Here is a 21697-nt window from a genome sequence, read left to right on the forward strand (position 1 = left end):
TTAAACAGTTTTTTGACCTTGCTAACTTAGTTTGAAGTTTCTTTCTCGGAAAATTAAAGGGCCTTACTTTATTTATCTGGCAAAAAAAAATAATAAAATAAAATAACATTTACAACCGATACATGGAGATGAGATATCCTAAAGCTTATTCTCGCACTATAATTGAACACAACACAACACATTCTATACCATTTTTCGCATTTATTTAAAATGGGTACAAAGTTTCTTTTCTCCTCTCATGGATCTTTTGGTTGTGGTCAACGTTCAGTTTCTGCCGAAACGAAGAATGTGGGTTCCGTGTCTGCGGTGTTTACTTCTAGTCTCTGGAGACGGAGCTCTTGGACTCGCGATTGGAGGCAGAACGGCGGCGCTTGGCCTTCTCGCGCTTCACCTTGGACTCCTTGCGTTGCACGGTCTGGCTGTTCTTCTTCTTGTTGTGCTTGCGCTGCAGCTCAGCACGGATGACCAGACGCACATTTTTCTTGCTCAAGGTGTAGATCTTGCGTATACTGCTGGAACGCATGGGTCCCTGGAGGGTGCTTGGCTTATGACAGAAGATACCCAGGCTGCTTGGCTTATTACAGAAGTTACCCAGGTTGCTTAGGTCGTTGCCCATTCTTAAAGAGGTTTCCATACGGAACATAGAAATCTACACAAGGGATCGGTTCTTAATAGAACTTTGGAGCTATGTATATATCAAAAAAGTTTGTTAAGAAAACAGTTTTCACACTGAAAATAAATTGTATTTCTGACTAATTGAACTATATGTCGGAACTGTTGCATTTCTCGCTCTATATCTCACTATAATTGAACACAACACACCACATCGTATACCATTTTTCGCGTTTATTTAACATAAATGGTTACAAAGTTTATTTTCTCCTCTCGTGGATCACTTGGTTGTGATCAACGTTCAGTTTCTGCTTAAACGAAGAATGTGGGTTCCGTGTCTGCGGTGTTTACTTCTTGTCGCTGGAGACGGAGCTCTTGGACTCGCGAATGGAGGCAGAACGGCGGCGCTTGGCCTCCTCGCGCTTGGCCTTAGATTCCTTCTTGCGCTGCACCAACAGCTTGGCGTAGTCGGCGGCAGCCTCCTTGGAAGCGATCTGGCGCTTCTTCTTCAGCGCAATGCGACGGTGCTTGCGCTGCAGCACAACAGGGGTGATCAGGCGCTGAATTTTGGGAGCCTTGGAGGTAGCCTTCTTGTTGTCCTTGGCGGGCAAAGGGCGACGCACAACGAAGCGACGCACATCATCTTCCTTGCTCAAGTTGTAGAGCTTGCGGATCTTGCTGGCACGCTTGGGTCCCAGGCGACGTGGGATGGTGGTGTCGGTGAGACCGGGAATGTCCTTCTCACCCTTCTTCAGCACGACCAGAGCCAGCACGGACATGTTGGCGTCCACGATGCATCCACGCACAGACTTGCGCTTGCGCTCGCCAGTGCGGCGTGGACGGTAGCACGAGTGTCCCTTCTTCAGGAGCAGACGCACACGGCCTGTTGGAAAAGATGATTGTTTTTTTTAGTAGTTTCTTGAGAGCAGTCCATGGTTATGATGGTGATTGAAGAGTTATTAGCTGGTTAACCATTCGCGTGTATGGAAAATTGCTGGCAAATACTTAAGAAAATTTATCATACTAATTGGTTGCTTAACTATGGTACGTACTCCAATCACATATGATATGATTGATTACTAACTTTTAGCAACTTTACAACAAAATTTTGGAAATTAATTCGCATTGTATTACTCAGAATCGAAAAACTCGCCAAGAATATACACATAAGTGTACACAGACACTTCCATATTTAGGTTATGTTCTTTTTACTTTACAACTTTTACAAAAGCTTAAAAGGGTTCCATACGGTTTTTTATAGGAACCACTCTTTCAAGGCGTACAAAAGACTAGACCTATGCCGGCTAGCCAGATCCAACCAATCACTGCTCAATACCAAAATTGTAAATAGCATTGCAAACTTACCGTGGGTCAAGACACCCTGCTTCATGGGGAATCCCTGCTTGTCGTTGCCGCCGGCGATGCGCAGCTGGTAGCCCTTCCACTCGTCACCGAGGATATCGGCCTCCACAACCTGGCCCATACGCTTCTCGTAGAAGACGCGCAGCTTGTGCTCGTCGACCACTTCGAACAGCTTTTGGCATCCCGTCGCGGGATAGGAAACGTTGAGCTGGAACACACAATGCAAAAAAAAAAAGTCACACACAATATATAAACATACATATATATGTATATTAAATCGAATTGCTGCGGATAAAATATCATCCACTTATTTTAACGCAATCACTGGAAATTTTCGCTTGCAATTTGTTTGATCACCGCGCCAGTGCTTGCGCTTTAGCATTTTCGCAATATTTCACAAATTGATATAATTTATATCAGTAAATTCACAAATTTTTAGCACACCTTCATATTGTCGGTCTGTTTGCACGCAACGCAGAAAAAAAAAGAAACGGCGGAGGTCTGTTGGCTGCGAGCGCAGGGTTGGAAAAGACCGATAGGAGGAAGTAGAGATGGCAGATCGACCGTACAACTTCACGCCGCATATCGATAGTTCGTGCTCACGGCGATATTTCTTCATTTCTTTCGATTTAAAAACTTACCAAAAAATATTGTGGGTTTATATATCCAACCTTCAATATAACATCAAAACATAGACATAATAAATATTAAGTAGTAAATGAATTAATTAAAACTATGAACTTTATAAAGATCACTAAAATGTTTGGTTTAATTAAAAATATAAAAATTGTGCCAAAAAGGTATAAAAATAAGACACTGTTAATAATAATACGAGAGAATGTAGATAATTGCACCGGTTCATCGAACATGTTACATTGTCCGGTCTAAATATTTTTTTTGCGACTGTTTAAATACATCTTCAAACGAATTATATAGATGCAATCGATTCCATAAAGAACTCCAAAAGCAATATATATAGATTTTATCGAGTTACTGCACGATTCTAAAGTATCGTTTTCGCCACCATCCCTGGTCTCACAGGCCTGTCCCTGGCCTATCGATAAGCCAGCCCTGAGGCAACGTTGCCACACGTGCTAAAATGTGTTTTGTTTTTCGATTTTCCAAATAGCCGGTAACGCCACTGCTTTGTTGCAACACGTGTAGCGATTAGAAATTTTGTTGCCTTTATTATTACACTTGATTTTTGACAATATCCGGGCAAAATGGGTAAGCCGAAGAAGGCCAACGTGGCAACGATAAAAAATGTGAATTTGGAGAAGCAGATCACCGAGGGCAGGGTAGCTAAAAACAAGAACAAGGATAAGGTCAAACTGCGGGCCGAGGAATCGGCGGTAAGAATCCTAGTTTGAACTGCATTTCGTGTTTTCAAACAAATTCTTTCATAATGTAACACAGAACATCGATGCCAGGAGCAGTCAAAAGATCCTGGCCGCGGCCAAGCTGCAGCAGTTGGAGCTTGACGAGGAGAACTTTCCCAGTCTGGTGACCGTCAAGAAAGTCAACTTCAGTTTGAGTAAGTGCGCCAAATGTCCCTATTCTATTCAAGCTAACAAACATTACCTTTCCTTACTTAGATGATGACCATGTCAAGAAGGATGAAGAGGTCAACGAGACTGACTTCATGGCCGACCTAGACATGGACGACGACGATGTGGCCGCGTTCGAGCGCTTCCAAAAGCCAGCACAGGAGGGCAAGCGTACGTTGCACCTCTCCAAGATGATCATGCAGAAGATCCAGGAGAAGGAGGCCGACATACACACTAAAATCTCTGACGAGGGCTCACTAAAGATCGAGGAGGTCGACCCGAAAGTGAAGGAGATGTACGAGGGCGTGCGCGATGTGTTGAAACGCTATCGTAGCGGCAAGATCCCTAAGGCCTTCAAGATCATACCCAAGCTGCGCAACTGGGAGCAGATACTGTTCATCACTGAGCCCCATAATTGGAGCGCTGCCGCCATGTTCCAGGGCACCCGCATCTTCTGCTCGGTGCTGTCGCAGGCAATGGCCCAGAGGTTCTATAACCTGGTGCTCCTGCCACGAGTTCGCGATGATCTCTGCGAATATAAGAAGCTCAATATGCATCTGTACAATGCACTGAAGAGGGCTCTCTTCAAGCCGGCTGCCTTCATGAAGGGCATTATTCTGCCGCTGCTCGAGGGCGGCGATTGTACATTGCGCGAGGCCATCATTTTCGGCAGCGTGGTGGCCCGCAGCTCCATTCCCGTCCTGCACTCCTCCGCCTGCCTTCTGAAGATCTGCGAGATGGCCTATTCGGGAGCTAACTCCATATTCATCCGCTACTTTCTGGACAAGCGGTATGCTCTGCCCTATCGCGTCGTGGATGCCGCAGTCTTTCACTTTCTAAGGTTGGTATTCCCACTACAATGCCTTTTGAAATCGAAATAACATGGTTTCTTGCAGATTCGAGAACGACAAGCGTGAGTTACCAGTGCTATGGCACCAGAGCCTGCTCACCTTTGCCCAGCGCTACAAGAACGATATATCCTCCGAACAGCGGGATGCACTGCTGCAGTTGCTCAAGTAAGTAAATCGAATGCTATTGAAACCCCAGAACTGTTAGTAAATGAATCACAATTGCAGGAAGAAGAGCCATTTCAAGATTACACCCGATGTGAGGAGGGAGCTGCAGGCGGCCAGTTGTCGCGATGTGGAAATGATGGAGACAGATAATGGCCTGGCTGGGCAGCCAGCCAAGATGTACACGGATGCCGATGTGGAGTACGAGGGCTGAGGCGGTGTAAATTAAGGATAACTTTAAGATGATATTGTTTTACTATTTAATATCGGATAGTCGTTAAATATGTAAATATACCTACATATGCAGTGAAAATCAAATGCAGATGTTTATTCTGTGGAAAAATGAAAGCCACTTCAGATGTTTTGAATGTTTTAATAGAAAAAACAAATGTGTGTGTTTGTGTGTGGTTTTTTTTTATACAATTTTGCATTAAGTTTTAGTTGCTTTTGGTTTTTTGCTTGACAATGACGGTATCTTTTGGCGCCGTCGCAGTCGCAGTCGCATCGGCTATTGACCAGACGCCCGCGTTATACATTATGTATGTAGTTTTATAATCTCAATTTTAAATGTAGTAATTATTAAATATAATTCTGTAACCAAAATCTTTCTAAAAGTTTCGTTTCGTCACTTTTTATTAGTCTCTAAGTATTGTTTCGTTATCTCACTCCAACATTTGTCTTGTTTTGTTTTGTTCTGTTCTGTTTTTCATTTGTGTTATTAAAGGGCATACTCCAAGGACCGATTCGGGTCGGGATCAATTTGAATAATTTACAATAACTACACTGGACCATTTGAAATTAGTTTACCCAAGTACTTAGGCCTCAAGCCTTATCAATAATTTCGTTTCTTAAATTTGATTACTTTTTTTTTTTCCGTTTTTTTTTTTTTTTGTGTGTTTCAAGCTGAGCTTTGATTTCGAAATACAATTTGTAAAGAGAGTGTGTGGTATGTATATAATAACCGATCTTAAAAGCAATATGAATTTGGAAAGCCGTCGGTGAGTAAGGATATCGATAGTTCGATTTCGGGGCTTTAAATACAAAGGCGGTGATCGTTTGAAGCGAAAGCTAAAGCCTAAGACATAAACTGATATACTCGCATGTGGGGGAAGGGTACAGTGGACATTGGCTATGTGCATACCGAGTGATGGGTCCGCACCTTACGCCCAAATCGAGAAATGAAAGCGGCAAGTATTCATTTGCTTCTTGTTCTTGATCGTGATTTATTTCGTTTAATTGAATTACTTTTAGGGGTTACGGTTTTGGTTTTCGATTTCGATTTCGATTTCGATTTTGATTTTGGTTTTTAGGGACCGTTTTCAATCAAAGAATCAAGTATTTACCCATTGGTCCGAGTTGTGTTGTGTTTTCGACTTGAAAAAGATACAAATATACAATTAATTGGTTTTGCCTCAAATGGTCATTGGTTCCGCAACCGAATTAACAACAATTAAACGATATGTATCCATTTTGAATGGCACAGTTTTGTTAACGTTAAACAATTCCTAAGTGTTTCTCATTTACATTTCTAGATCGTGGATAAACTGAGGAAAACCCAACTACTGATCAAGCTCACGCACATACATATAATGTTTCGAATTATTTAATAATTTAACAACCTCTCTAGCTCTCCTCCAGTTATCGATGCACTTAAGTATTCAAAAATCTGAGACAAGGATAAAAAATCAAGGACTGAAAATGAGGGATAATTGAAGTACGATTTTGTTCGGTATTGATTATTATTGATTACGATTACGAATGATCCCAACTGATATGCTGTTTGATTTCAAGAAGCTACAACCATATTTTCATTAACAAGGCCTTGGATCGGAGGTGTATACTATACGTTAATCGGGATATAGAATACACACGAGCGTTGTGGAAATATAAATATTCCGGTGATGCGACCTTTGGAAGGCGATCCGAGTGAGAAACAATTATGCTTTAACCTTTGGACCTTACAAATCTAGGTATGTATGCATGCATGTATATCCATAAGGACGTGGACGTAACAAAGAGCTAAATGGATACGTTAGATGCAATAATGTATGTGTGTATATAAGATCAATATGTTAGCCAACATAAACACGGCCGTTTGGTAGTACAATTCGATTCGATTATGATACTAATAATGTTATGTTCTAGCGCTAAAAATCAATTTGTCATCTAAATATTTCGCGTACGCCCTTACTAGTTACGACTTTTTCATTTCACTTTCATTTCCGTTTTTTGTTTGTTTCGTTTTGCTTTCGATCTTTCGATTTCCGCTTTTTTGTTTTTCTTTTTAAATACACTTGACTTAAGCTTAGTATTCGGTTTATGCTATGTATCGTATGTTAAACAACCCATGATTAGAGTAAAAGTCGAAAATGCAATCCTGGACAAGACTCTTTTGGTGTATGCATTTCCCGCGACACAATCTGGGATCTACGATCCCCGGATTAGGCTGCGTCGTCATCGTCTTAATTCCCATCCCCATCCCCACACCCGTCCCGGACCCAATCCCCGCTCCATTCCGGCTACGGAAATCGAACCGGAGATGCAAACGTACACTAGAAATAACACAACCATTGTGGAGGCGTCGGCCTTTTGGCGGCTTCCATTCGCATGCTGCATGGCAGCAGGCTCCTCACCTGGAATTCCGTATTCTATATGAATACCACAAAAGGAGTTTTCTCACTTACCGTTCAGCACATGGACCACCACCGTCTCCGTAATCTCATTGCCCAGCATGCAGGTGTAGTTGCCCGTGTCCTGGCGATTGGCATTGGCGATATACAGGCGACTCAGAGCTCGTCCTGGCAGCATGTCCGTCTTGACACTACAAATGTATCAAATGCATGGTTATTAAACATACGATTATTAACTACGAATCCTACCTGATTCCTCCGCGACTAGTATCGTAGTTGAGCAGACGCGGTCCGTGCCGCCAGGTGATGTAGGAGGAGGGATGCGGAATCTTCGAAATGACGCACTGCAGCTCGATGGTGCTGCCAGCCTTGTAGTACTTCTCCGGCGTGGCCGAGCCCCGCTCGTCGAGTATCTCCACGTGAGGAACTGCGGGTGGATAACGGATGAGATCAGCATGGATCATCAGTTGTTACTTTGCTAGCCGAGAGCAGTTGCTCACCAATTATCGTAAGGTAAACGAGCAGGACGAGCGGCGGATGCGAGGACACCTGGCACTCGTAGGGACCCTCGTCCCGCTCGTTGGCGAACTGGATGAGCAGCTTCCAATCGTTGGGCTCCTCGAACTCCAGCGAATACCGCGAGTCGCCGCTATACGTGTGCTGGCCAAAGGTGATCAGGGTGAGGTCATCGCCACGGCGCCGCATCCAGGACACCGTCTTGCCCTGCAGATCGTTCACCCGGCAGTGCAGATAAACGCTGGACGAGAGCTGGGTGCTGATGTTCAGCGTGGTGTACGGATCCGCGAAGAACGGGAACGGCTCGTGGGTGGTCGTCTCGGTGACCTCCAGCTCCTCATCCTCGGGCGTGTCGGTGAACGGCGACGAGAACTCCTGCCAGAAGTTCTTCGGAAACGTGTCGAATGGATCGCCAGCTCGCGGTCGTTTCACTAGTTCGAAAAAACAATATATATAGTTAAAATTTATATGAGAATCATATAAGATATAAAATAAAATGCACTCAGCTAAAGTCACGTATAAAAGAAAGTAATTTCGCTTATCTTTAACAAATAATGCTTGCACACTAAGTAGTAAAATGTTTTATGTAAAAATATAATAATTTTTCACTTGGGTAATCCGCAAAGTAAACAAAAGAACTTAATCTTCAGCTAAAAACTGCCAAAGTTTGAGTTGGGTAAAAGTTTGCAATGTGATTATGGCGAAAATAGAAGGCATGAGGTGGACACTCACATGTGGTCGACGTGGAGCCCGAGCCGATGTGATGGAGTGAGGAGTATATAATCGCCAGTATCCAAAACAGCCTCGATCTCATCACTGCAACGGAGTGTCTTCATATGCCGACTTACGGGATACGGTAACAGGATGCGGGATGATGCATCGACTGGCGCCACTCGCCGCAGGATATGCACATATGAACGAACGCCCCTCTAAACTGTTCTATATCGATCCAAGTCCAACTGCATCAGCGTCCCACTGCATCGCCAGCGAGGATTCCACGGACTTCACTTCGCTTCGCTTATCGATTGCCCTGCGGCAATATTTTGCTGGACATATTGCACTCAAGTATCTGCTTTTCCAGAGTGTCCTTTTCGATTATATATGTATATTTACTTTTTTTCTTCTCTTTTTTGTTGATTTCTTTGCACACTTTTCAGCGCGCGGATGGAGGCTGGAGGGATAGGAATGTCGGACAATTGGAAAATCGGAAAAGAGCTTATTAACCAGCTCGTGTTGCGTGTGTATTTATCCTTTTGCAACTGCTGCTCGGATGGCCAATAAGCGGGAATGTAGGTCAGGGCATCCTCTGCGCATGGCCAGCATCCGCATCCCTATTATTTCATCCGAAGGAATCCCTCTACCCGAGCAACAACAACAAATAGCAGACGCCACTCACCTCTCAAGCTTAAAATTTTGTAATCTTCCGGGTTGTTTTAAAAACAAAAAGACTTTAAAATTACTTCTTTTGTTTGCATTTGTCCAGGAAAAAGCTCTTTTAAAAACGGCGGATGCTTCTGATAAATATTTAACAATATAAAAGTTGTTTTTGCCGGTCCTTCGGCGTTGTTGTTCCCTCACCCACACTTGCTTCGGCACTGAATCCGCTCCGAAAGTCCAGCATCTCTCTCGGCATTCTTGCAATCCAGGGATTTCGACCCACTAAACGAGGTCCTTTGAATCTGTATAGCTCTGCATGCTGATAAATGGGGAGATTGAGCTCAGAAATACTTGTATTTTACTATTTCTTAAGCGCCAAGAGTTAATATAGATAAACTACTATTCCTTTATTGACAAATTAAGCTTCAAGTTCAAAATTCGATAAGTAACCGATACTTATCGATAGGCAAAGGATTACCCTCCCACATAAGCGATTCGCTATAGCCATCTCGCTCCGTCAAAAATTTACCGTTAATATAGCGGGCGTTACTCAGAACAAAAATAATAAACGACTTTAATTGTAGCATTCGCTGCGTTAAATTGTTTATCGCACTTTCTGCTTCCTGCGCATGTGCAGGAAATAAGTGAAACTAATTCGGTGGTTGCCCCATTTTGGCGTGTATTGGTGAGAGCATAGAACTTACACTGCCCTCCTATGATATATGCATGCCTTTTTCGCTTTTAAATAAACTAATAAATATACTAGTTAACAGAAGGATATACAGTAATAAAATTAAACCAAGAACCTCTGAACCCTTAAGCGAAAAACTATTGCTGAATTTAATTTTCATCTCCCTTTTGAAATTGGTTAGTGCAACATAACGGTTCTTGGTGTGATTAATTTTTGCGCGCACTGTTTGCAGCCGCCCTTATCTTTCGTATTTTGGTGGTGTGCGTGAGCGCTATGAAATGACATAAGTGGGCACACACACACAGCCACACACCCCTGAGGGGGGCACATGGATACGAAAAAGAACCGTTCATTTGCTTTTGTGCCGTTGACAATTGACATTCAATCGCTTTTTCCATTTGTTTTTATTTTCCCCTCTTCTACCCTAAGTTTCTCCTTTCGAAGAAAACGCATTTGGAATACAAATCAGGCGAAAAACACGCGTACAAAAATCTAGTAATCGAAAATCAGTGGCAATTTGGAAGGGTGTGTATGTGTGTAGAATTACTACAACACACCACAAATACAGTTCGAAAAGGCAGCGCAGTCGACAGAGGCGAAAAAAAAAGCAGCGGCGTCAGCATTTCCATTTTGGCATTGCAGCTCGAAAATCGTAGAATCAGAAACTAATCAGCCGGCAGAGGCTATAGCAGTCGCCCGATCGCAATAGCGCCATATAGTACATACAATAGGAGGTACCATTGCCTAGGAGTACCAGGACCGAGGAACCACTAATACCCATCCACACCATGGAGGAGAATAACTCGCAAGTGCTAAGCCTGCTGGGCGGTCTGGCCATCGGAATCGTTGGCTTCCAGGTCTTCCGGAAGGTCCTGCCCTGGATTTACGCCAATGTTGTTGGCCCCAAGGTCTTTGGCTCCTCCGTGGATCTCTCCAAAATGGGCGAGTGGGCAGGTGAGTCAGTTGCCATGGAAAAAGATGCCGGCAGGGAGCGGAAACGGGGTCGATTCGAGTGCACAGTGAAAAAATGCATAGTCAGTTTGCTAATGAAGTGTAGTTAAAAAGATTAAAGACCCTTTTACAATTAAATTGTGAAGAAAAGGAATTTCTAAATTGCAAACACTACTTTCAAGTTTTTCAATTTTGCATTGACCGCTTGAAGGAATAAACTACACTATACAAAGCCACCTTTGAAATCTTTTCAATATGCATATGTAAGTTCATAGTGGAATACCTAGACTTGAGTACATTTTTCACTGTGACCGATAAGATCGTTCCCCACGCCCCATAAATCCACTGATAACCCACAGAGCTATTGGCTAACTTTTTCGACTTTCAGTTGTCACCGGGTCGACCGATGGAATTGGCAAGGCCTACGCCAAGGAGGTATGTACACATAGATGACACGGAAGACCTGACCCAATCTTGACCAGCGCAAGCAAAGTCCGTCCAAGCTCGATCGATGATTATAGCAAAACGGGAAACGGGTCAAGCAAACAAACAAACAAACAAATCAACAAAAAACTATAGTAATAATGAGCAATTAGTAATTACTAATTACCGAATTGAGTGTCGCCCACGATGACTTGGACATTGGTTTAGCGGTCGCCAATGCATTAGCCAAGTGAATCTGCACTTTGAAATCGATCTTCAGTCAACAGTCCAGTCGCAAATAGTCCCTAATAGTGTTTGCTTGACTGCAAATGGCTACATTTGCTGCCTTCGCACTTGTACTTTTCGTTATTTATTTTTACAAAGTGCAATCGCAGTTGATTTTTCTACCTTTCGTGGTAATTTTTTTTACACAAACTTGGGGCAATCGAAGCTAGAAGCTATAAGGGAACACGTGTCCCCTGAATGGCAATTACTTTATGGGGTGGAGCACAGGGCCCCGATCGAAGCTTGGGCCAAATTAGCATTCGTCGTGCGTCGAACGCACAGAAAATGGTTCAATGTTCACACCAAATTTATATTTATATACACGCTTAGTATACTTAAATGACTTCCTGTTCTTGAAGTCTCCGCGTTACTCGGCTTTGAAACTCCTGCTTTAGGTAGAAACGTTCAGTGTTCCCTCGCACCATTGCTTTTTATCTCTGACCAAAGAATTTGCTATCCAAAAGTACGTAAATATGGGCAGGCTAATAAATATTTAATTACTTTCAGCTGGCTCGCAGGGGCTTGAAGCTGGTGCTGATTAGTAGATCCCTGGAGAAACTGAATGTGGTGGCCAAGGAGATAGGTAAGTCTGCTCACTAAATTACAGTTAACAACTCCAACTAACTGCTTATTGCGGTCTACTTTCAGGCGATAAATATGGTGTGGAGGTGCGTGTGATCGATGTGGACTTCACCGGCGGTGCCGAGATCTACGATAAGATCCGCGAAAAGACCACTGGCCTGAATGTCGGAGTGCTGGTCAACAACGTGGGCATCAGCTACAGCCATCCCGAGTACTTCCTGGACTGCTACAAGTCCGATCCCCAGTTCCTGCGCAACATTGTGGCTGCCAATATCCACTCGGTGACGCACATGACCGCACTTTTTCTGCCCGGCATGATTAGCCAGCGACGTGGTGTGATCATTAATCTGTCGTCCACTGCCGGAGTCATTCCAAATCCGCTGCTGAGCGTGTACAGTTCCACCAAGGTGAGTGGATACCATCAGAAGTGATAGTAGGCTAATACTAACACCTATATTTTGCAGGCCTTTGTGAACAAATTCAGTGATGACCTGCAGACGGAGTACAAGGAGCACGGCATCCTCATCCAGAGTGTCCAGCCGGGCTTTGTGGCCACAAATATGTCGAAGATCCGAAAGGCTAGCGTGTTTGCTCCCTCGCCGGAGACGTATGTCCGCTCGGCGCTGTCCACCCTGGGCATTGCCACCCAGACGGCGGGCTATCTGCCCCATGCCCTGCTCCAGCTGGTCATCCACTTTACGGAGGCGGTGTTCGGCGAACAGTTCGCACGCAACATCGTTTTGAAGAACATCCTGGGCACCCGGAAACGTGCCCTGCGCCGCCTGGCCAAGGAACAGTAGACTATTGAGGATGGATACGGCGGAGGAGGCATTTAATGGGAATCGGTTGGGATGACGAGTGGGTCAGTTGGGTTGTGGGGAAAATCCGGCTAGTCAAATAGCTTACGTAATCACCGCGTGTCATACGAATCCACAAACAGATAGCTTGAAATACCAAAAAACAAAAAAACAAATTTTTTCCGAAATAAACTAAGCTTAGTTAGTTTTTGTCATTAATCAGCATTGAAGATTCGCAAGCAGCCATGTCATGTAAACAATAAAAAATGTGTATAAACACACAGTTACTAGATATATGTATATATCTAGTTTATAATGATAAATAACGTCTTTTATTTGCAGCCCTTTATTTTTATTTAACTAAATTTAAAAAAAGAACGCATTAAGACAGTATAATAAGAATATGGCATATGAATATTAAATATGGATTTTCTATAAACTTATTTATGTTGTATATTATTTTACTTTTTCTATTTGTGCTTTTATTTGTTTTCGCTAGCGATTTCCCTTTTCCACTATGATTTTCCATTTTTTTCTAATGTATAATTTTCGAAATCCAATTTGAATTTGAAATGGCTGTGTCGATAACGGCAATAGCTATCGATTGGTCATCGATAGGCTCGCCCTTCGGCTAATCGGCGAGATGGGAGTGAGAGAAAGAGATACAACATTTCGCGCAGGGCGAAGAAGCAAAGCAAAGGGCAAAATTCATAAACATAACAGTAAAGATAGTGGATAGCCGGGCGTGAAATGGAATGAATCGGATTCATGACGTGACGTGTTATCAGGGCCAGCCCAATCCCAACTGCGCAGCAGCAGCGACAGCAACAACAATAATATCACATGAAGCTGAATCGAAGGAGCGAGTAATCAGTAATCAGAGTCGCTTGTTTTGATTTCCTTTCCTCGGAAACGAATCAACACGAAACCAGACGAGACGATTCGAAACGAAATGAAATCAAAACTCCGCTCCGGATAAAGCTGGTCAATCCAATCAACTTGTTGCGGATCCGCAGCGTCAGCCAGTATTGATTTAGCGCATATTGCCGACAGTTGTGGTTCCGATTCCGATTCCCAGCCAGCTGTCTCTGTGCCCATATATTTCAATATACGACGGACGCTTCTCCAAAAGCCGATACAATACTGTGCGATACCATATTTGTGTTCGTTTCTCATTCGTTGACGGGCGAGGCGTTGGAGGCGGTGGAGGAGGTGGAGAAGAAGAAGGAGAGGCCGTCAACGACGGAGCAGGAGAAGGAGGAGGAGGTGGTGGACACCAGACCAAAGCGGAATTGACGCAATTGTTGAGAACTATTTTTAATGGTCAGCGGGTCGAAAATGTACAAAACTCATCAAATATTCAAACGACAAATAGGCAATAAGGTGAGGAGGCAGTGATTCGGAAGTCCCGAATTGGAGTCAATTGGTCGATGGAATCAGAGGAGTACGCAGTGGACGCCATGGAGAATCGCCGTTTGCCACTGTTTCCCATCGAACCGGAGCCATCCGTAACGGCAACGCAGCGCCTGACGCTTCTTGCCACCCGGTAAGTCCATACAAATAATGTCCAATCAAATACATATATTGGATACGGACTAGCCCTGAAATCCCTTACAGACTACTACGTGCACTGCAATTAAATTGGAGGATTATTATTTCGGGCATCACGCTTACATTGCTGGCCGTCATCTGGTATTATCCCACCTTCTTTCTGTTCTTCGCCTTCGTGGTCTATTCTCTGGTCTTGGTCTTTGCGGGTAAGTCTTCCGCTTTCATTCCAGGGCGTTTTCGAATGGAATGATGGCGAATGAGTCACCTTATCGGGCGCAATCAGTTCCGAACGAGCGTCTAATTAAAATTGCCAAATATCTAATTGCCCTTATCTCGCCGACAGCTGTGGCGGGAACTGTCTATATCCATTATATATTCACCACCAACGAGCCGACGCCACCAAGTCGCGTGCCCTCGCGATTGCTCTACAATGCCACCAAGTGAGTAGTGGACTTTGTTCGATATGATATATATGTATATCTCTATCTCCATTGACCCTCAGAAGCAACATCTTCGATCTGCCCAAGCCCATCAAGAATCCATCGAATTTGCCCCTAATTTTCGGCAAAACAGTGGACCTGCAGCTCCAGCAGATCATTGAATATGTGCTGCGCGATTTTATGCTGCCCTGGTTGGGCTATGTGGTCACTAAGCCCAAGCTGATCAACGATGTTGTGCGCGAAGATCTGTGGAACGCAATACAGAAGATCCACGAGCGCGCCCTCAGAATGGACGCCGCCAAGATCATAGCCGTGGACATGGTCAACCGGGTGACAGTGCATCTGGAGAAGATTCGCATCGCAGAGGCCAGAGCGTAAGTTCTCCACAAACACAAACAGTAGGTCAAAAACCTTTCCAGATAAGTAATGTATAGCAAAGATATCGGATTATTTCAATACATTTTTTTGATTGCGCTTAAACAAAGAAATGCAAGGAGGATGATTGTGATTGGATATGAAAGATAAAATTTGCAATTCGACTCTTTGTTTAATACCTTTACCCACTAATGCTTAATGCTTTATCTTTTCGTGTAAAAATGCAGTGAACAAAATTAAATGTAATTTATATGCCTCAGAGAATGGTCATCAACCACAAATCATTAAATTGGTAATCAATAAGCAGAAAGGCAACAGCTGCGATTAATTTGCATTCCATTGTTCAACGATTCAGTTCTATAATAGATATATAATAATTATATTCCTATTTCCAGAGCTGAAACGAACACGCCGCCAGTTTTTAGTACAAACTCGTACCTCGCCGACGAGGAGAAGGAGATGGAGTTCCTGCGCAAGCTTTGCGAGATAATGGTGATCCTGCTGCTGCCACGCGGTTACTCCCTGCCGCCATTGAAGGTCTTGCTCAGCGAGATTCTCTCCTACAAAAGTAAGTACCATTGCAGTTTATAAGAGGAAACGTTTTACACATTATCCTGTTTTATCCGCAGTTTTCTTTCCGATGATCAAAATGCTGACAGCACCGGACTACATTAACCAGAAAGTGGTCCAAAACATTGAAACTCGCTTGGCGGCGGCGGCCATGAGCAAGAGGAGCTACGAGTATGCAGCCAGCTTTGAGGATTTCCTTAAAATCATTAACAACTCGGGCAACCTCGAGGAGCTCTCGCTCATCCGCAAGAGCATAGTAAACGATCTGATGCATGCCACCACCATGCAGAATCTGCAGCGTGCCAAAGGCCTCGATCCGGATCACGAGGACCACTCGCTCTCCAAGTCGGAGCTCACAGCCGCCGTCCGACTGAAGCGCTACGTCCGCCAACTCACGATGGCTAAGGGCGAGTGCGAGAAGAATCTGGCCAAGTTCGGCTGGAACGGCAACTACTCGAGTGATATTGTAAATAAACTTTAGCAATCTCCATATCCACAACACTGATAAACGTAATTATTATTTGCAGGACCTGACACTGGTCGAGATCCTGAACACTGCGGTTGGTCGGCGCTACTTCACCCTGTTCCTGGAGCCGCTGAAGGCTAGCGCTCTGATTGGTTTCTACCTGGCCGTGGAGGAGATCAAGCACGCGCACAAGTCGGCCAGCCATCAGCTGGGCACGGAGATCTTTTACACCTACATCAGAGTGCCCAAGTCAGAGATCCAAATTGACAAGCACGAACGCAAACTGATTGAGACGTTCCTGCTGGGGGATGCCGAGCCTGACATCTTCTACGACATCCAGCGCAACGTACTACGCACGCTGGAGGAAAAGTACTATCCGCCATTTGTGCTCAGCGATCAATACCGTCAATTGAAGGAGGCGCTGGACTCCAATGAGATTGCAGATCCCACGCTGCTAATGTGTCATAACATTGGCGATGTCCCGGAGCCGCTGGCGGATGAGCAACCGGGCGCGTCGGATGGACTTAATGGCGGAGATGGTGGTGCCATCGATGTGGCCGCCCACACATCTTATGCACGACGAAAGTTGGAACAAATACAGGAACGGATTGATAAAAAGAACCAGGCGCTGGACGCCCTCAAATATTCCGTGAAGCCGGAGTCCAAGGTGCTGACCATTCTCGAAAAGGAGATGGAATGGCTGAAGAGCGAGAAGCGCCAGACAGAGGCGCATTTGCGTCGCACGGACGCCTGGACAGAGCATCTGGGCAAGTGGAAGGCCACCATCCAAAGTGTAGAGGTCAGTGCTCCATCTCCGAATGATTTTTTCAGTCGTTTTCAACTTCTTTGCATTGTTTAGGTCTCCGATGAGAAAGAGTCCTTGCAGTTTATGATCTTGGTTCATGTGGACGAGGATATTAATGCCCCAGTACAACCGACTTCATCCAAAAACGGTGACAGCGGCAATGCCAATCTACGTAAGCGACCGTCGGGCATTTCCAGTGGTTGGGTAGTAATGCGCTCCCTTAATCAAGTCCATGTATGTATTCCCTTTAAGATTCTTTAGTCTCACTACAACTAACATTTTGGTTATGATTGAAGGAACTACAACGGAAACTGAGACACGTGAGCTCCAACCTGAAGGCCATCGACCTGCCCACGAACTTTAAGTTCTTTTTTCTAAAAACAGATCGACACGGTCAGGAAAAGGCCAAGTCACAGATTCAGAAGTTTTTGAATGTAAGTTGAATTTTTTCTTCTACACCATGGATAATTTTGTATTTGCATACTTTTTGGCCACTTAGTTTATCTTGGAGGACGATCATTTGAATGGCAGCGAGGCCATCTATACGTTTCTTAGCCCAAGTTCCGACCACCTGAAGCAATCGCTGCCCTCGCCAAAGAAGTCCAAATTCTCGCTATCTACGCTATTTCGCAGCGATGCTGGCAAATCTCACGAGGCCAGCAAGGCAACCGATCCGTTTTGGGGTCTGCAGCGCGATGACGAGGATATATCCACCTATTTGGACGGCGAGTCAGGCGGTGACGCTAAAATGCTAGCAGCTGATCTTGACAGCAAGGATTCAATAGCAGAACCGATGTACGCTCTAATGGGCGAAATCTTCGACATGGGCGGAGTTTTCAAGTGGTTGCGTAAGAGTCTCATCTCGTTTGTGCAGATCACATACGGCCGTACGATCAATCGACAGATCCGCGAATCGGTGGCCTATCTCTTTGAGGAGTCTATGCTGCACAACTACTTTTCGGCCATCCTCAAGTCATTTTGGCCAGGCGGCGTTCTTGCCTCCGCCTATCCGACGCGATCCGAGGATATGCGCGAAATGACCACCACAGCGGCCAAGGCGCTGCTCACCGATCACATACCGGAGGTACTGTGCAACTTGGTCGGTGCACAGGCTGCCAAACGGGGTGTCCTTAAGGTTTTCGATGCCCTGCAGAATCCCGCCTACAACAAGCAGCTATTCTACGTGAGTAGTGGTTTAATTGTTCATATATCCAAGTATACAATTTGTATCTCTAATTTTCAGGAGCTGCTGGAGATACTTATGATTGAGTTCTTTCCTGAAATCCGACAATTGCGCGTCAGCAATTCCAATGGAACCAAGTTAAATACGGCCACTGCTGGAGCGGCAGCTGCGTCCGCCGCTGCGGCACTGGTGGCTGCAACGGCATCAGCTTCGCTGCCCTCGCTTAATCATAGTGGTAGCGGTCACAGTGCATCCACGGGTGGACACCAAAACCATCAGGGATCCTCGTCGGCCAGCGGCGGATCCTCAGCTGGCGGTAGTGGCGCCACCGGTATTAGTGCCGCATCGCATCACCAATCCCACTACCACCACGCATCCCACCACCACCAGCAGCAGCAGCAGCACCACCATTCGCAAGCGGGCAGCTCGAAGTGAAGTGAAGTGAAGAAGCCCCACTTCGTTTTAGATTTTACTTTAACCTAAACGCCTTTTTTTTATTTATGTTATGTTTCGTTTGATTTTACGTTCGATGTTTAATGCTCTCCCTTTTTCTAAACGGTGGATATTGTTGATTAAGCCGAGGAAAGGGATTACAAAGAATAGTTATGTAGAACACAACACAACTCAGTAGTACCAGTATCATTCCCTGTACAAATGCAGACTTACAATCCATTTGAATTCAGTCCTTGTTGATTCGTTCGTCCATCACTTCCTGTAGCCAGATTTGTTTGTTATGTGTATATGTCTGTACATAGGTCAGTATTAAGCGTTGTACCAAATCGTTGTTTATATACTCGTATAGTAAAATTTGACAGTCAGTTTGGATTGATTTTAATTATAGTTTAGTAGCAGATATTGAGCCCAAAGTTGCGTCTGCAGCTGGCGGTGAGTCGGTGCTTGTGATTGCCATGCCGCGCCAGCTGTAGATCCATCCTCCCACAAAAATATTATAGAAACACAACAGGTGAGATTAGTTTGAGGCAAGGTTAAGGCAATAGGCGTCAAAACAGTGCGTTCCATGGCCATAAGGCAACCAGAGGTCACAACTTTCCTCACTTTCTTTAGTGAACCTAATTCATTTTTATTTTATCAGGTGATACTTCAAAGTAAAGCTCTCATTTTTGTAATTTATGGTTTATAGTTTACTTTCGTATTGACACACATTGTATCAAAATTATTTAATTGTTGCGCACCGATAACCTTCAATTAAAAATTGTATTTGGAATTTCCTAACTGACCAAAATTGGTAATGGTATCAAATAATCTTAAAGACTAAGCGTTGCTAGAGGCTGTCTTAACAAACCGAACGTTTGATAACACAATAAAACAGTCGCAAGTCAGGACTTTAAAGAAGCATTAATCCTAAAGCATTTGTGGTAATTCAACTGCATTTTGATACCATGTTAAAACACACTATTCGAAATTAGAAAATTTAAAAATCAGTTTTGTGGACCTGAAACGCCCCGTAGAGACACCCACCCAACACCACCACCACCACCACCACCACCACCACCACCACTACCACTACCCAAAGACACCGGCACCTTCTGTAGCACTAGGCAAAATGACACTTAGACGATTCATCCCAATGAGCCAAACGTATCCCACTTAGGACCCACATTCAGAGTTTCGAGGCGCTTTCAATCTATTTATGTATTGCAGTTGTACACTTTTATGTGAAAATGCGAAATAAAGATCGCTATTTATGTAGATGTTCACCAGTATTTGAATGGGACCACCACATACACTTAGAAAACAGCCATATTTGCAACAAGCTTTTCCAGGGGAATGGCTTGCATGTCGACGACCACAACGACGAGATGATTGCGCAATCCCACCGGCTTTTTGATCATCAATCTTACCTCGAAGTATTTCAGCAGAAAGCGCCACTTTAGCTCGCTTTTCTCGCGCTCCGCCAGTCGCTCGAAATCTTCTGCCCGAAGTCCCAGGATACGTTCTGCTGGATGTCCAGCTAACCGGGCTTCGACGAGAGTGCCGGTCTGGTCGGACAAATGAATGTTGATATTGAAGTAGCTAATTAATCGTTGTTCATCATTGCCCAGTAAAAAATACTCCTGGCAAGCGTCCGAGGCGCAATCTTGCAGGTTCCGTGGTATATGTCGTTGACAGGCAGTGCTGTAAAGTAAAAGGGGGTTTGAGAAGATGCGTTGTAAAGTATGTAACAGGAAGGAATGGGGATGTACAACACCTACCACTTCCTGTTGATGTGGGAGGTCAATCCATCCAAGTCGAACTTGGTGACCATCCCATACAGCACTGCAGTAAACTGATGTATGGACGGATCCTGCAGTTCGCCCTCGGCGCGTGAATATATCTGTCTAACCGTCATCTGCGCCTGAATGCTGGCAACTGAAAGTAAGGCAGAAAGAGATATAGTATATAATAATCCTGCATTAATTACCCCTCACTCACCTGCGGGCATGTTGTCCAGCTCTGCCTGGTCACAGCCACTAAAAGTTGTTAGAGGCACAGTGGCGGCGAAAGCTAGCAAGAGGCGGCAATCATCTCCAGCCGCCTGAGGATTTTCGCAAATAAGTGTGCAATTGGAATGGGAGAGCACGGGAGAACAATGAAAGTTCGAGTAGGAAACACGCACGTCGATCAAATGAAGGACAGTGCGACGTGGCTGCCATAGCTGGGCACGTTGTATCCAGTCGGGTTGCCAAACGGAGAGCAGCATGCCCTCCGGATAGCTGGCATCGATCACGATTACCTCCAAGCACTGCAGCAGCTCCCGAACCTCACTTAGTGGCGCCTGCAGCTTTCGCTTAATCTGACGCACTGGACGCACTGCAGCCACTACTACCAGTAGATTCACATTGGTGGTGATTATTTTATCGGGGGATCCCAAGCCGGAACGCACATCCGCCAGCTTAAGGACCGCGCCAAGTGGCCTTATGGGCTGCTGGAGTAACTGCTGGAGAATTGTTATTTGGTCAGAGTCGTCGTTATCGTGGCGCACCACATAGCCGGATCCTTCGTTGACCACCAGGGCGCAGGAGACCGTCGCTTGGGGCTGATAACGCTGTTCTCCCGGAACAGTAAATGGTATGGACATCACTTTGGCGCCCACAATGTCCACCACATGGCCGATCTGCAGCATGGCCGCGTACTCATCCACACAGGCCCTCTGGCCCCAGCACTTGCAATTGGTCAGGTGATTGGGGGAATCTCGGATGGTCAAGGTGAGCACCCCTCGTTCGGTGCCACTCATCTTGTCGTAGAAGACGTTCGGCGAAGATTTTGACACAATCAGGGCAATGGTGGAGAAACGGGTCATTGTGGGACGCATCTCTACCAAGCGCTGGAACTTAACACGCCTTGCCATTGAAATTATTTAAGAAATCACGAACAGTCAGATTGCAGTGCTCAAGAAAACCGTTACATTGTCGTTACCGCCGATTAGTAGTTATCGATGTTTGTAGTGATGACACACCACAAATGGCGGTAGTTTCAGTTCGTAACAGAACGTATTGCTAACAACTTAGTTTGATAAAACA

General features: G+C 44.9%; 6 protein-coding genes across 7 annotated transcripts; 3 read left to right on the plus strand and 3 right to left on the minus strand.

Moving 5' to 3' along the window:
- Positions 1-826: 826 nt before the first annotated feature.
- Positions 827-2526, minus strand: LOC117147816 (40S ribosomal protein S6). The gene is made up of 3 exons (XM_033314870.1): positions 2419-2526; positions 1978-2182; positions 827-1495 (listed from the first exon to the last, which is right to left on the minus strand). Exons 1-3 carry the CDS (start codon positions 2422-2424, stop codon positions 960-962), a joined length of 747 nt encoding a protein of 248 aa, XP_033170761.1. The 5' UTR covers positions 2425-2526; the 3' UTR covers positions 827-959.
- A 555-nt stretch (positions 2527-3081) lies between these two features.
- LOC117146413 (bystin) lies at positions 3082-4852 on the plus strand. The gene is made up of 5 exons (XM_033312613.1): positions 3082-3326; positions 3391-3508; positions 3570-4362; positions 4418-4537; positions 4598-4852. The coding sequence occupies exons 1-5, from the start codon at positions 3198-3200 to the stop codon at positions 4746-4748; spliced, it is 1311 nt and encodes a 436-aa protein (XP_033168504.1). The 5' UTR covers positions 3082-3197; the 3' UTR covers positions 4749-4852.
- Positions 4853-4942: 90 nt separating this feature from the next.
- LOC117146414 (fibroblast growth factor receptor 3) lies at positions 4943-9190 on the minus strand. The gene is made up of 5 exons (XM_033312614.1): positions 8413-9190; positions 7665-8111; positions 7414-7591; positions 7219-7355; positions 4943-7167 (listed from the first exon to the last, which is right to left on the minus strand). The coding sequence occupies exons 1-5, from the start codon at positions 8492-8494 to the stop codon at positions 6989-6991; spliced, it is 1023 nt and encodes a 340-aa protein (XP_033168505.1). The 5' UTR covers positions 8495-9190; the 3' UTR covers positions 4943-6988.
- Positions 9191-9201: 11 nt separating this feature from the next.
- LOC117146412 (protein hold'em) lies at positions 9202-21631 on the minus strand. Of its 2 annotated transcripts, XM_033312611.1 has the most exons (4): positions 20610-21631; positions 20390-20546; positions 20039-20312; positions 9202-9376 (listed from the first exon to the last, which is right to left on the minus strand). In XM_033312611.1, the coding sequence occupies exons 1-4, from the start codon at positions 21523-21525 to the stop codon at positions 9206-9208; spliced, it is 1518 nt and encodes a 505-aa protein (XP_033168502.1). In that variant the 5' UTR covers positions 21526-21631; the 3' UTR covers positions 9202-9205. The 2 variants fall into 2 exon arrangements, with proteins under 2 accessions (XP_033168502.1, XP_033168503.1); XM_033312612.1 differs by lacking the exon at positions 9202-9376 and having other exon boundaries at positions 19881-20312.
- Positions 10108-12950, plus strand: LOC117146415 (very-long-chain 3-oxoacyl-CoA reductase). The gene is made up of 5 exons (XM_033312615.1): positions 10108-10702; positions 11088-11134; positions 11915-11990; positions 12056-12396; positions 12454-12950. Exons 1-5 carry the CDS (start codon positions 10537-10539, stop codon positions 12787-12789), a joined length of 966 nt encoding a protein of 321 aa, XP_033168506.1. The 5' UTR covers positions 10108-10536; the 3' UTR covers positions 12790-12950.
- LOC117146411 (sorting nexin-25) lies at positions 13445-19888 on the plus strand. Its single transcript, XM_033312610.1, has 11 exons — positions 13445-14332; positions 14404-14543; positions 14681-14777; positions 14840-15151; positions 15548-15720; positions 15782-16188; positions 16250-16987; positions 17048-17227; positions 17290-17427; positions 17493-18176; positions 18237-19888. The coding sequence occupies exons 1-11, from the start codon at positions 14217-14219 to the stop codon at positions 18609-18611; spliced, it is 3360 nt and encodes a 1119-aa protein (XP_033168501.1). The 5' UTR covers positions 13445-14216; the 3' UTR covers positions 18612-19888.
- Positions 21632-21697: the final 66 nt, after the last annotated feature.

Source organism: Drosophila mauritiana, chromosome X (assembly GCF_004382145.1).
Source record: "Drosophila mauritiana strain mau12 chromosome X, ASM438214v1, whole genome shotgun sequence".
Classification (NCBI taxonomy): Eukaryota; Metazoa; Arthropoda; class Insecta; order Diptera; family Drosophilidae; genus Drosophila; species Drosophila mauritiana.

Excerpts from the sequence above, each read along its gene's own strand:
- LOC117147816 (XM_033314870.1), bottom strand. Across the intron at positions 1,496-1,977 it reads GCAGGGTGTCTTGACCCACG|GCCGTGTGCGTCTGCTCCTG; the intron begins GTAAGTTTGCAA and ends CTTTTCCAACAG.
- LOC117146413 (XM_033312613.1), top strand. The coding sequence starts at position 3,198 with ATGGGTAAGCCGAAGAAGGCCAACGTGGCAACGATAAAAAATGTGAAT. Across the intron at positions 3,509-3,569 it reads GAAAGTCAACTTCAGTTTGA|ATGATGACCATGTCAAGAAG; the intron begins GTAAGTGCGCCA and ends TTCCTTACTTAG. Across the intron at positions 4,363-4,417 it reads GCAGTCTTTCACTTTCTAAG|ATTCGAGAACGACAAGCGTG; the intron begins GTTGGTATTCCC and ends GGTTTCTTGCAG.
- LOC117146414 (XM_033312614.1), bottom strand. The coding sequence starts at position 8,494 with ATGAGATCGAGGCTGTTTTGGATACTGGCGATTATATACTCCTCACTC. Across the intron at positions 7,356-7,413 it reads ACTAGTCGCGGAGGAATCAG|TGTCAAGACGGACATGCTGC; the intron begins GTAGGATTCGTA and ends ATACATTTGTAG. Across the intron at positions 7,168-7,218 it reads GGTGGTCCATGTGCTGAACG|GTGAGGAGCCTGCTGCCATG; the intron begins GTAAGTGAGAAA and ends ACGGAATTCCAG.
- LOC117146415 (XM_033312615.1), top strand. The coding sequence starts at position 10,537 with ATGGAGGAGAATAACTCGCAAGTGCTAAGCCTGCTGGGCGGTCTGGCC. Across the intron at positions 10,703-11,087 it reads CAAAATGGGCGAGTGGGCAG|TTGTCACCGGGTCGACCGAT; the intron begins GTGAGTCAGTTG and ends TTCGACTTTCAG. Across the intron at positions 11,135-11,914 it reads GCAAGGCCTACGCCAAGGAG|CTGGCTCGCAGGGGCTTGAA; the intron begins GTATGTACACAT and ends AATTACTTTCAG.
- LOC117146411 (XM_033312610.1), top strand. The coding sequence starts at position 14,217 with ATGGAATCAGAGGAGTACGCAGTGGACGCCATGGAGAATCGCCGTTTG. Across the intron at positions 16,988-17,047 it reads CCACCATCCAAAGTGTAGAG|GTCTCCGATGAGAAAGAGTC; the intron begins GTCAGTGCTCCA and ends TGCATTGTTTAG. Across the intron at positions 17,228-17,289 it reads GCTCCCTTAATCAAGTCCAT|GAACTACAACGGAAACTGAG; the intron begins GTATGTATTCCC and ends TTATGATTGAAG.
- LOC117146412 (XM_033312611.1), bottom strand. The coding sequence starts at position 21,525 with ATGGCAAGGCGTGTTAAGTTCCAGCGCTTGGTAGAGATGCGTCCCACA. Across the intron at positions 20,547-20,609 it reads GCTGGACAACATGCCCGCAG|TTGCCAGCATTCAGGCGCAG; the intron begins GTGAGTGAGGGG and ends CCTTACTTTCAG. Across the intron at positions 9,377-20,038 it reads TTCTGCTGAAATACTTCGAG|CATGCAGAGCTATACAGATT; the intron begins GTAAGATTGATG and ends CCCATTTATCAG.